General features: G+C 37.5%; 2 protein-coding genes across 2 annotated transcripts; both read left to right on the top strand.

Moving 5' to 3' along the window:
- The first annotated feature begins 86 nt into the window (after nt 1–86).
- tssc4 (tumor suppressing subtransferable candidate 4) lies at nt 87–2,297 on the top strand. Its single transcript, XM_043244693.1, is given in 4 exon segments — nt 87–526; nt 777–795; nt 1,005–1,412; nt 1,414–2,297. Coding segments are annotated over 2 exon segments (924 nt in total). The 5' UTR covers nt 87–526; nt 777–795; nt 1,005–1,076; the 3' UTR covers nt 2,002–2,297.
- Nucleotides 2,298–2,821: 524 nt separating this feature from the next.
- Nucleotides 2,822–11,843, top strand: ano9b (anoctamin 9b). Its single transcript, XM_043243324.1, has 24 exons — nt 2,822–3,044; nt 4,943–4,999; nt 5,332–5,463; nt 5,799–5,944; nt 6,045–6,094; nt 6,377–6,435; nt 6,545–6,630; nt 6,714–6,848; nt 6,986–7,079; nt 7,473–7,536; nt 7,622–7,704; nt 7,792–7,896; nt 7,970–8,134; nt 8,208–8,244; nt 8,333–8,444; nt 8,529–8,586; nt 8,730–8,827; nt 9,479–9,675; nt 9,840–9,992; nt 10,084–10,231; nt 10,311–10,424; nt 10,524–10,617; nt 10,722–10,834; nt 10,943–11,843. The coding sequence occupies exons 1-24, from the start codon at nt 3,024–3,026 to the stop codon at nt 10,983–10,985; spliced, it is 2,364 nt and encodes a 787-aa protein (XP_043099259.1). The 5' UTR covers nt 2,822–3,023; the 3' UTR covers nt 10,986–11,843.
- The last annotated feature ends 309 nt before the right edge of the window (nt 11,844–12,152 follow it).

Below are 12,152 nucleotides of genomic sequence, written 5' to 3' on the forward strand. Positions count from 1 at the left end.
GCGGATTTCTTTCTTGAATGTAAACTACATTACCCACAAAGCATTTCTTCGTGTGGCATGCGCATTCACTACAGCTAAAGGTATGCTATTGCTTATGTGAACAGCCAGATACGAGTCAAATAACTGAGTAATCTTCAAAACATGGATGCTATATTTAAATTATTTTGTTATCGAAAATTCAGTAGGGTCTAAGGGCGTGTTAAATACTGTATATCACGTTAATTATCACAGCTAGGCGCATTAGCTGCGTTAGCTGTTTTAACGTGCGTGATCAGATTATGTTTCTTTTCACTGACGTTTCATTCAAGTAATGTTTCATTTGGTCAAAATGCATTTATTTAGCAAATTTCTTTAATTTAATAAGCATGCATACAAAGATATGCTGATTGTGTTTCATACACGCTTACATAGGAAGAAGAGAGCAGCCTCAAGACTACCGCTATGGCCATAACTTTGATCAGTACTCTGGACTCGGTGATTTTAGCTAAAATGACCAGCTCGCAGTACCTGTGAGTCCTCAAGCCTAGTAAGATGCCTTCATGCACCCATGCGTCGTTCTAAATGTATAACAAATCCTCTGCTTTCTTCAGAGCATTGCAATTATGAGACATACAAGCGTCTTTCATATTAAAGAACCACAGCGTCACACGATTGGCAAAAATATGGGTTTTAATCATTATTCAAATACTGGAATACCTGTGCTAAATACATGTAATGCAATTGTAGGTTTAGTAAGTCAATATCTCACTGCCTGTTTTTCATTCTCGTTCCTACAGGTGTCTCAAGATCATTTTGGTGAGCGAGTAGTTCTTCATCTATGCTTTTCTCTCCATGTGTCCAGTTAATTTTTCATGAGTTGGTAAAAATGAAAGTTCAAGATCACCATTATATTTAGCTTATTAGCACTAGTGTTATGTGCAGTCAAAACATTTACTTTTGGAGAAACTCAGGAGATTCTGGTTTAGTGCTGATTCTGGTCAAAGTATTTTTTTTTTCATCTGCAGATCTTTCAGAAGATCGCTCCGCATAAATGTCCAACTTCTAATTGTACCACCTAATCTCAGAGAAGCAGCACAATGAGTGACTCAAACCGCAAAGAAAAGGATGCCTTCAACAGTCTGTCTAATAGAGATACAATTGAACTGCCAGATGACCTTTCTCTGAGCGACTCTGACTCTGATGAGCCCACTGAGCATTTCAGCAGAAAAGTGGAAGACTTGTCATCATCCTCAGAGGATGAAGACCAAACTCGGCAGCAAGTCCAGTCTGTTCCTCAAGAAAATCCCATCTTCAGACTGACAGGTGGGAGCTCTGGTTTCTGTGATCGGAGCAGGGACATCTTTGCACAGTTAGACAGTGCTGCAAAGCTCACATCTAAAGATCTAGGCGAAGACAACATCCTTGATGGCACGCTTTGCCCGTCCTGCTCCTCCATCACCTCCACGGGAAGCTCAGAGAAAGTGTGTTGGCCAAGAGATAACCAAAAAACAACCTCCGAGTAAAAAACTCCCAGACTACCTTGCACACCCTGAGCGCTGGACCCACTACAGTCTTGAAGACACAGCTGACACCAGTGATAGAAAGAATAGTCAGATCGCTCATCAGTTTATACAAGGTCTTCAAGAGAGCAGGAGGTCTCAGAAAGATGTACTTGAGGAGTTCACGCCAGCGTTCAACCAGGATTATGGCAGCACCAGTGAGAATAAGATTGTGTTCAATAAACCCAAGATTAAAGATCCGAGTGGGAGCAAACTTGATCATGCTAAGAAGGACGAAGTTGAACTTCAACACTTGGATGACAGACAGGAGACTGATGAAGGAGAGGACGGTCCTCTTCATCATCGCTTCAGCTCAAGGGAGAATAAAGAGAAAAAAAGAAAGTGGGGGACTGAAAAAGAGGAAGACAAAAAGGTGTCCAGTGCTGCCTTCAACAGTAGCAAGAAAGTAAATCGCAAACACTTCCGTAAAACACTTGAAGATGATGAAGGTGGCCCCGAGTGAGCACTGTGTACATAAATACTTTAAACTACTGTTTTAATGTTTATGTACTTAAAATGTACTGTTTTGTATAAAGGTGTTTCACTTTCCACGTATCTTAGTTGTGGTTGTATAATGAAAAGCTCTTGCCGTCATACTGTACAGGCTACTTCTTAAAGGATAGTAATAACCCACATATCTATAGAATGAAAACCTATCGGTGTTTTAGTGTATGTACTATTATTCTGAGGTACTGTTGAACTTTGACCGCTTTTCATGAATAAATTTGACTCAGTTATGTACTTTGAGATCACCTTTAACAAGTGTGCTTTGTCTTAATGTTGGTGAAAATGTAAAGCTAATGTTTTGCATGGCCACATGTTGATTGTTCATGATCAATGCAAATTAGAAGAGGGATTCTTCTTTTGGTACAGAAGCAAGGCTATAACGTCCATTGGCAGTGAGTTCGCCAATAATAACTTCCTACTTAAAAAAAAAAAAAAAAATCAATGGCTTATTGTATGGAGATGGGAAAAAAGGGTTTCCATTGTTCTGCTCAACCAAATTATAGATGTATAATCCACAGACGTGGAAAAGTCAAGGAAATTACATGATCGCTAAGATACAATAAAATACTGATTTAAAATATTTTAAGGAGAAGATTGTCGTCTTCATTGTTCTGCTTTGGAAATACATAGGAGTGATAACTGACCTCACGGCACATTCATATGTGAGAAGGAGTTGAGTTTCGGTCTGTAGTTGTGGGAAATACTGTGTGCATCGACACTGAAGACTCCTCAGCCCCGCCCTTCAGCAGAAAGATGACGTACGTGGTCTCACCTGTAAAGGTAAATGGCACAAGCATACCGTCGAGCTTGCGGATCTCTTAAAAATGTAAATGCGGAAGTTCACGCTGCTTTCGATCGCTCTCAGCTAGTTTTAATTTCTCGCATTAGTTGGAGCTGGTCCTCGGCTATGTGAGGAGAAAGAAGAGACAGTCTGCCTATAGCTTACTTAACTGATCTGCTTTGGGAACTTTGTTGAGGATGTTCTTCACTGATCGAGAGGTACATTGTGTGTGTGTGTGTGTGTGTGTGAGAGAGAGCATAGGTAAAGGCCTGTCTCTGATTGATTTTGAAGTGAAGTGTTTGTACATTGAGTTGTTAAATGCGAGACTTTTGATCGCTCATGTGAAGAGAAAAGAGCAATGCTGCTTTCAGACTAAATAGTTAGAGCTGTTTAGAATAAAAGAAAAATCTGTACAGTAGTTTATACCCTTAAATATGTACATTTCAGTAGACAAGAGTAGTAGCAGTTTCTTCTGCACTCAGCATGTAATGAACATCACTGTCTAATCTTACTGAATCAATCTGTTCCACAATAAATTTAGAGGACCTTACAGAAACGGTATATCGCAGAGCACTGTTCAAAGTAGGGAGGTTCATGTTATTGTTTACAGTCTTCTGTCAAGCAAGACAAACCCTTTGTTATGAATATATATTTTTTCCTTCAAATGGCTGCAGTACAGGAATAGAAAATAACTGTCTCATTTGCATTATTAAAATGTTATTACAGTATTATTTAGGAGGGATTGATGTTCTCAGAAGATGACAAACTCTTCTGAGGAACACTCACCCGACCTGAACATCTTGTTGCAGAACACGAGAACACGTTTAGGTGTATCCTTCAGAAAATAGACTTTGCTGTGACTGTAAACATATGCTTATGTGGTCTCATGTTTAACTCGGACAGCTCATTCGCTTGAGAAAAAAAACCCAAAAACAAAATCATCATAGATGTTTAGACTCATGCTTAGTGGATTCTGTGAGATGTTGAGTAAAATGATCATGGTGTCTTTGTATTGTGTGAAATGTGTGCACAATCTTAACGAAAAATGGTGGTGTTGTGGCTGAACAGGTTATTTGTCATGAGGCTGTTCTTCTTTAAATGTCATAGAGCATGCTTTAATTATTGTGGCTTTAGTTAATGATTATGTAAGGCAGAGGTGAAGAATCAAAATCCACGTTCTTAATGATTCCTCTGTGTTTCTGTCCTTCTGACACAGATTCAGACAATTGTAGTTCTATAAAAGGTTACCCAAAGGCATGTTTAGACCTGTATTCATACCAGCAGTAGTAGCTTCTGTCAAACAGAAAGTAAAATATAGAACAGGAAGAAGAAATAAAGCTTAACCACAAATTGCATTTTTTTTTTCCTTGGATGCTTTGTTTCATGTCCGATATAAATGGTATGTATAATCCTATAACATAATTCCCCTCCTGTTTTTTTCACAAGACTGTTAATAAGCTCCACTAAAGTCCAGATATACTTGGATGCAAAAATCTGACACAGCTAGGAAAATTAATTTATACTAATACATTTTTTTTTAAGTGTAATTATGAATTATACTGTTAGAATAACAACGTGAGAAGAAATCCCACAGTAATTATATGGTCAGTTTTATAGTATAAAGGTTACTCATTAAGTATTACTGTCCATCTGTCACTGTCACTTGCATGAGGATGGGTTAGACATTTACATTTCAATTGAGATAAGGTGGCTAAACAAACAAATGTTAGTTTGCATTATGCACTTTTTTCTTTTTACATTATGTAAATCTACGAGATTGGGTTGATTAATTTTAAGCGCTTACAGAAGTCCTCTGCTGTCCACAATACATGAGGGACAATACCAGCAGAACAAGAATTCTGATTCAGACTGAGGGAGATTGTTTTTAATATTTTAAAAATGTTTCATAACTAAAGTTCAGGAGGAGCATGTTCAGATAATTAACCTCATTTAAAAAAGATCAGCATCTAATCATCGATCAACAAGATAATTTCCCAGAATCCCTCCACCGCCCCATCTCTGCACTTACACCTGTAAGGGTTACGCAGACCTTTACTGTGTTTATTATATGTTATAAAGTGTTCTTACTGATCCTTGTCATTCCTGTGTATTGCAGGAAGATGTGGCCCTGCATGAGCTGGACAATGGGAATGAGCCTTTACTTCCATCACAGGTCTGAAAAGAAACCGTGCAACGTTTGTTTTTCTGCATTTGTTAACCAACTAGCTTCAATACCACAGCGACGTGTCTACATGAGACACGTTCGGTTATGATAAGTACAGATCCAAAGCAGATGAGGAAATTACCACACTATGGTCATAATGACACATTCACATCACCACTTGCCTTGCATAACCCAGTGACAGTCACAAGCACAAATACCGAAACAAAACCAACAGTCGGCAATAACATTCAAACATCACGTACAACATGTACTGAAAAATATCATGCGATTAGTTTTTTTTCCTGTCTTAATCTAGTGGTTTCTGCTTATGTTTCATTCAGCGCAACTTGTATCTTCCTCGATCATATGACTATGTCCTGGTGGCTGATAAAGTGGAGGACATGGAAAACCAAATCTTCAAGAAGCAGGACGCTTTTATCTGTGAACTGAAACAGAAGAACATTAAAGTGACTGTATGTTATATCACCGTCGCACACAAATAAAAGTGCTTAAAAGGTTCTTCACAGCAATGCCAAAGAGGATCCACAAAAAAAAACATTCAGACAAAGGTTCTTTAAAGAACCATATCTTTGTTATCTTTTTTAGAATCTGAAGAACCTTCTTTTGCAACAAAGAACCTTTTGTGAAACAGAAAGGTTTTTCAGATGGTAAAGGTTCTTTATGGAGCCACTTAGACAAAAAGGTTCTTCTGTGGCATCATGAAGCACCTTTTTGAAGAGTGTGGTATTGTGTCTTTCAGTTAAAGTTAAGTCTTACTTAAAGTAAGGCTCTCATTTCTGCCGAACAGAGAATCGATCACGCTGGAAAGGTGTTCTTTGGCGTCTGTGCACCTGAGGAGATTTTTACAAAGTACAAGTACTTACTAAAGGTGTCTGATGCCTGTAACTGGAGCGGAGAGCTAACGTGTGATTTGTCTGTCTCATTGTGCACCAGGTGAGGGGCACAGTAATCATCCACACTTTGCTTAAAATGCATTTAAAATCTGTTGCTCCATTCAAAGCTTTTGTTATGAGTTTCTATTTCTGTTCCATAGAATCAGGATCGTCCACTTTGTCTTGAACAATACCTTTATAGGATCAGGAGGTACATTTTCCTCTCTCTGTCTTTCATTTTCACTTTAATTTCCTCAGTTTCTCCAATTTGATCTCATTCTGAAACAGAAACTAAGAACTTGCACTACTTTTGATAGTTAACATACATACATAACATAAAATCATTTGAATCTAAATGTGCTTACATTTGCTTAAGGTTATAGGCGTTGCATAGTAAAGCAAACACCCATTCATTTTTTTTTACTTTGTTTTCATAAATATTAAAAAGAGCCGAGTCTGTCTAATATTATCTCTACCTATTATACTCTGTTAGAGGGCCTTAGAGACCTGTTGTGTCAGGGTGCTTTTGAGTCCATCTTCTGTCTGCATGAGGTAAAAGCCCTTATTCATTCACACTGTAGTCAAGCAAATAATAAAACAACTATCTGAGCTTTTTTTATTCTAAAAGGTTGCTTTAAACATTGTTGACTTGTCTTTTCAGAAAAAAGAGCAGAAAAAACTAAGGAAGAAGTGGGCGAGCTGGTTGGCAGTAATGAAGCTTTTTCAGCAGCCTGTCACTGATATTAAGTAAGCTCTCCTTGTTTTATTTTGTTCTCCGTTTCTTAATCGTATATTTTTTTTTACACTATGTGTATGTGCATAACTTGAAGGGACTATTTTGGGGAGAAAGTGGCGCTGTATTACCTGTGGCTGGGCTGGTACACACGCATGCTCGTCCCTGCAGCTGTTATTGGCATCGTTGTGTTCTTGTACGGCCTTGCCTTCTTCAATACAAGTCCACTCATGTGAGTATATTTACAGCAGACACATTCACGTGAGTGTTGAGGTGTAGAGGCAATGACAGATCAGATTCAGTCAGACTAATCTGATTGAATCATCTCTAAATTGCTGTTGGTGTCTGTGTATTGTCTGCGTGTTCCAGTCAGGACGTCTGTGGCTCCGACATCATCATGTGTCCAAGATGTGACATAAGATGCAGCGTGTGGAACCTGTCTGACACCTGTACATACGCCAAGGTCAGTGAGTAAACAAGTCAATGTTTCATTATAATTCAGCACTTTTCAACACTACTATCTGTTGTAAAGCACATTGCTGAATTTTATTGCATACTATCAAGATTGATGATTGATAAAAGTTTTGAAAGTTTTGAAAGAAGTCTCTTATGGTCACAAAGTATGCATTTATATGATCAAAAATACTGTTGAAACTCCAATACTGAGATAATATTGCAATTTAAAACATATATATATATATATATATATATATATATATATATATATATATATAATTTTTTTATTTTTTTTAAATTTTTTTAATAGAGTGTATTCAATAAATTGCACCCTTATCTGCAAGTGCTTCTTTGTGTGTTCTTGGCTGGTTGTGTTAACAAAGTAAATGCTTAAACACAGGTGAGCCAGCTATTTGACAATGAAGGGACAGTGGCTTTTGCCATGTTCATGGCAATTTGGGTGAGTTTTTGGCATTCGCAAAAATCAAATCCATATTTCTACGTGAAATGACATAGATGCTGAAGTACTGTGACGTTTTTTTTGAATAGCAACCCTGTTCTTGGAGCTGTGGAAGAGACACCGAGCTCTGTATGTGTCAAAGTGGAAAGTGTTTGACTGGTGCGAGGAGGAGGTAAGGGTTATTACTCTTTTCCTCATCATTACTTTTACCCTGTTTAATGCGCGTCTTCTAACGGAGCCAAATAACATCTGTGCACAGGAAGAATTGATTTTGGAGATCGTAAATAACCCCAAGTGTAAGCCAAAAGAGTTTACGCATTCCTACCTGCGCAGCATCGTGGTGCTTCTTTTGGTCACGTTAGTGGTGAGAGACGTTCACTTACTGCTCGCACATACAAATAACTTCACAGGCAATAATTTATCTTCATTGTGTTCAGCTGGTGGTGATCATAGGTCTGACGCACGCTCTGGTCATCTGCCGTGTTTTAACTGCGATATTGTTGTCCCAAAGCAAGTGGCATTTTCTGCGTGACCATTCCACCACAATAGCCATGTTATCTGGAGCAGTGCTGCACTACATTACCATTCAGGTTATGACTCGGGTAGGTACGGCTAGATAAACTGTCCAGAGAGACATTGCATTAAATAAGAAATAATAGATTCTTTTCTTTTTAGGTCAACAAAATTGTGGCCTTTAAACTATGCGAGTTTGGTGGGTATTGTTAGGAAATAAATTGATTACGTTAATAAACTGACTGACTAACCGCCCGTACCAAAATGTAATACCTGTTTATTTGCAGAAAAGCCACGTTCTTTTGCAGCCACAGAGAAGTACTTCACAGTCAAGATGTTCACGTTTCAATTCTTCACTCTCTTCTCATCTCTGTTTTATGTGGCCTTCTTTCTAGGAAGGTAAGTGTGCTTATGTGCGTTTGCTTTTGTGGTTGTTTTCTCTTGCGGCAGGCAACTTAAAGAGTCTCTTTATGCTGTACTTAGGATCAATGGCTATCCAGGAAATTATGTTCGAATCGCAGGGAAATGGAGACTAGAAGAGGTACGGCAAGCCAGTGTTATTTTATATTATGTTAATATTGAGAAATGCATATTTAGTTATTCAGACACTTTTTTTCAAAGCGAAAACTTTTTTTCTTGAAATCTAATTGCAAAAAAAAAACATTATTATAATTTTTTTTTAAGTGTCACCCAAGTGGCTGCCTTACAGATCTCTTCATCCAGATGGCCGTTATTCTGGTGCTCAAACAAACGATCAACAACATATTTGAGTTCACAGTGCCGTAAGTGTTTTTTAAAATGCCGGATTAATCTGAAATTACACACACACAAAAAAGACGCTTGTGTTCCACAAGTTGTGGTATCACAAAGAGGCACAAAATCACTTTCACATACTTTAAAATGAAAATTTTCCCTCTTGCTGGAATGACCTGCCCGACTCAATCTTCAAGTATCAGCTAAAGAAGGAAATCTCTTCCATCTTTATTTGATCTTCTAACTCTTCCGCTCTCTTTTATAAAAAAAGAAAAACCTTTTCCCTCTTTAGACTTAATTTACTTACTGCTTATTTTCTAAAAACAAACAAACAAAAACTCTTCTCTAATCTTTTTGTATTCTATTTTTTTATTACACAATTAAAAAAAAAAGCAAAAAAGGTATCTAACATTAACTTGCACTATCCTACATTTGATTTTATTTATTTTATATATATCTATATATAAAAAAACTTTTTTAAGCTAACGGCGTCTTGTCATAGCACTTGCGTATCACTGCTCTTCTGTTGATTTTGTTTGCTTCTTAAATGTGATATATATGTGATGTCATGTAAGATAAAATCTTTATGTAATTCCAGATAATAAAAAAAAATACTGTATTTATCGGACTTTTTGTATTTGTCTCATTTTCTGCTTCTTTTTCTTTGTCGGTGGCCTCAGCTGGTTAAAGCTGTGTTTTAAGCGAACAAAAGCCAAGACGATGCGCAGAAAGTGTGGTAACTGTTACCGGAAGGCATGTCGAGAAGAGGAGGGCATTTTTGAACCATGCGACCTCTGCAAGCTTCGTAACTGGATGGAAAACTACGACCTGACTGACGTTAATGCTTTCAGCTTGTTCAATGAGTTTCTGGAAATGGGTTTGTATCTTCCTTTGTTACCTCTTTTGAGCACAACTAGATTTACACTACTACTGAATTACCGATAACACTTTATTATATTTTGCCTTTTTTTTGCGTATTGTTTCCAATAAAGCCACATGCTTTATTCTTCCACTAACATGTACTGTTCTCTATGTCATTAGTTCTTCAGTTCAGTTTCACTACCATCTTTGTGGCTGCGTTTCCTCTGGCTCCCTTGCTGGCCCTTATCAATAATATATTTGAGATCAGACTGGATGCCATCAAGATGGTCAGCCTTGAGCGCCGCCTAGTGCCCAAAAAGACGAATGACATCGGTAAATGGCTACTGCATCTGTGTTGATGATGCATGCGTGTCAGTTTTCAGCATCAAGTAAACACAATGTGTCGTTTATTATCCTCTGGCAGGTGTGTGGACTAGAATATTAGAAGCTGTTGGGGTGATGGCTGTCATTGCTAATGGCCTAGTGATTGGGATTTCCTCTGACTTCATACCCCGTCTGGTGTACCGGTACCATTACGGACCTTGTGCTACCAGCCAAAGTACAAGTCTGGAGTGAGTAGGAAAAAAGTTTGTTTGTGTATTCCTTTAAGCATTTTCCCCTGTTAACGGGTACTTTTATTTTGTCTCACAGCTGTATGACGGGATATATCAACAACACTCTGGCAACAGCATTCATGTCCAATCCGAACGTCAAAAAAGACTTCATGTACTTGATAGAGAAAGGATATAATATTACGCAGTGCAGGTGACACTTATTTTCCAGATGAACTGTTGGTTTATTGATACAGGCTAATTAGGGAAATACTTAATTTTTCCAACTGAATGCATATTGTGTATTTTACAGTTACAAAGACTACCGCAGTGATGAAGACCAGAGTCTCACCTCTCAGTTCTGGCTCATTCTGGCACTTCGCTTTGCCTTTGTTATTCTGTTCGAGGTACAAATACTAGAGCTATTCAACTGAATATGCATGTCTTTTTTAACGTGCATTACCGTGTTCATTTTTGGTTAAACGTCTGCTTTGCTTCTCTCTCTGCTCAGCATGTAGTGGTGATGTGCAAGTTTATTGCAGCCTGGTTTATACCCGACAATCCTATCAGAGTAAAGAACGACAGGCTAGAGGACAAACTGAGAAGACTGAAAACAGAACTTGAGTAAGTGTACTCGAGTACGACTGAGAAGTCCAGTTTGATGACACAGCAAAGAATAATGATAATACTAATCTGTGATGTGTATTAACTGTTTCTTTCTGTGTCTAACAGGGAAGCAAATGCAGTGTATAACAGCAGATGCACTGAGGTGTGAATGTTGAGGTTTGAAAAACTCAACAAGGAAGATTTCTGTGTTTGAGATCACTGTCTCATCTGTATCCACGAGATGTATCTCTTCACCACTTTTAGAGCCATCATTGGAGCAGTTTACAGTTTTCCCTCACGGTCAGGAGTCGTATTTGCGCTGCTTCGGAGGGATACGCCATGTATTTTTTGGTTGTATCATAAATTGTTCCTGAGCAAGGAAAGAAAATTTGCCTTTTTAAAAAACTGTGAAAATGTACAAATCAAACAGTGGATGCATTTTAGTTTATTTAGTATGAAACAAGCCTAAAAAGTTAATTTTGCTGCCAAAAACATCATATTTAAGATCATTTATGTTGCCTAGAAGACTATTTTAACAGGATATATTAATATATTTTGGTGTTTTCCTCAAATAGTCTTTGGTTTCACTGACTTTTTATGTAAATCCAAAGACCTGAATGTGACGTAAAAGAAAAATACAGGAAGTTATGCCAGTATGTGACATGCTCTTTACGATGCTGTCCATGTTTTTTTTTTTTTTTTTTTTTAAATATAAATATATTTTGCTGGTTTTTTTATATGGTCTTATTGATATCTTCATTAATTGTGTTCCAGGAATGAAATAATGGGGTGAAATAAATGTTGGCCGTTAAAATAAAACAGTCAACATTTTTTCCTCCTGAAGGTGTCACTGCTGAGTTGCTTCAGATGAAGAATTATTACTTGTATTGCACAAAGGCATAGTTCAGTCCAGTGTATTTAGTTTTATTCTGTCAGTTGCTCAAGATAAGATAAGCTACATTAGGCTGCTTCCCCTTAATTTAGAAACAATTTTATAGTAGAAATAATAATAAAATTAAATTAAAATATCCATAAAACTTCCAAAAATATCAATAAAACAAACTTTTTATGTCTTATCTTGTTGCAGAGCTTGTGCAGTCACTCTTTTTTTAACTTCTGCCTTCTCTTAGTGTTGCTGGGTCACACATGGGGATTGAGTAATTTCATGTGTGCATTTTTCTGTGGCTGCGTTGGGCTTTTCTGTTCAGCCAAATATACTTGGCTCATACCACTCAAACCAGATATGCATAAAATGTGGAGCGCCTTTGTAATTTTAGAGGCATTAAAGGTCTTAATCTTCCTTTTTAATTACCATTTTCCTCTTGCGGATAAACTG

The sequence above is a fragment of the Puntigrus tetrazona genome, chromosome 7, assembly GCF_018831695.1.
Source record: "Puntigrus tetrazona isolate hp1 chromosome 7, ASM1883169v1, whole genome shotgun sequence".
Lineage (NCBI taxonomy): Eukaryota > Metazoa > Chordata > Actinopteri > Cypriniformes > Cyprinidae > Puntigrus > Puntigrus tetrazona.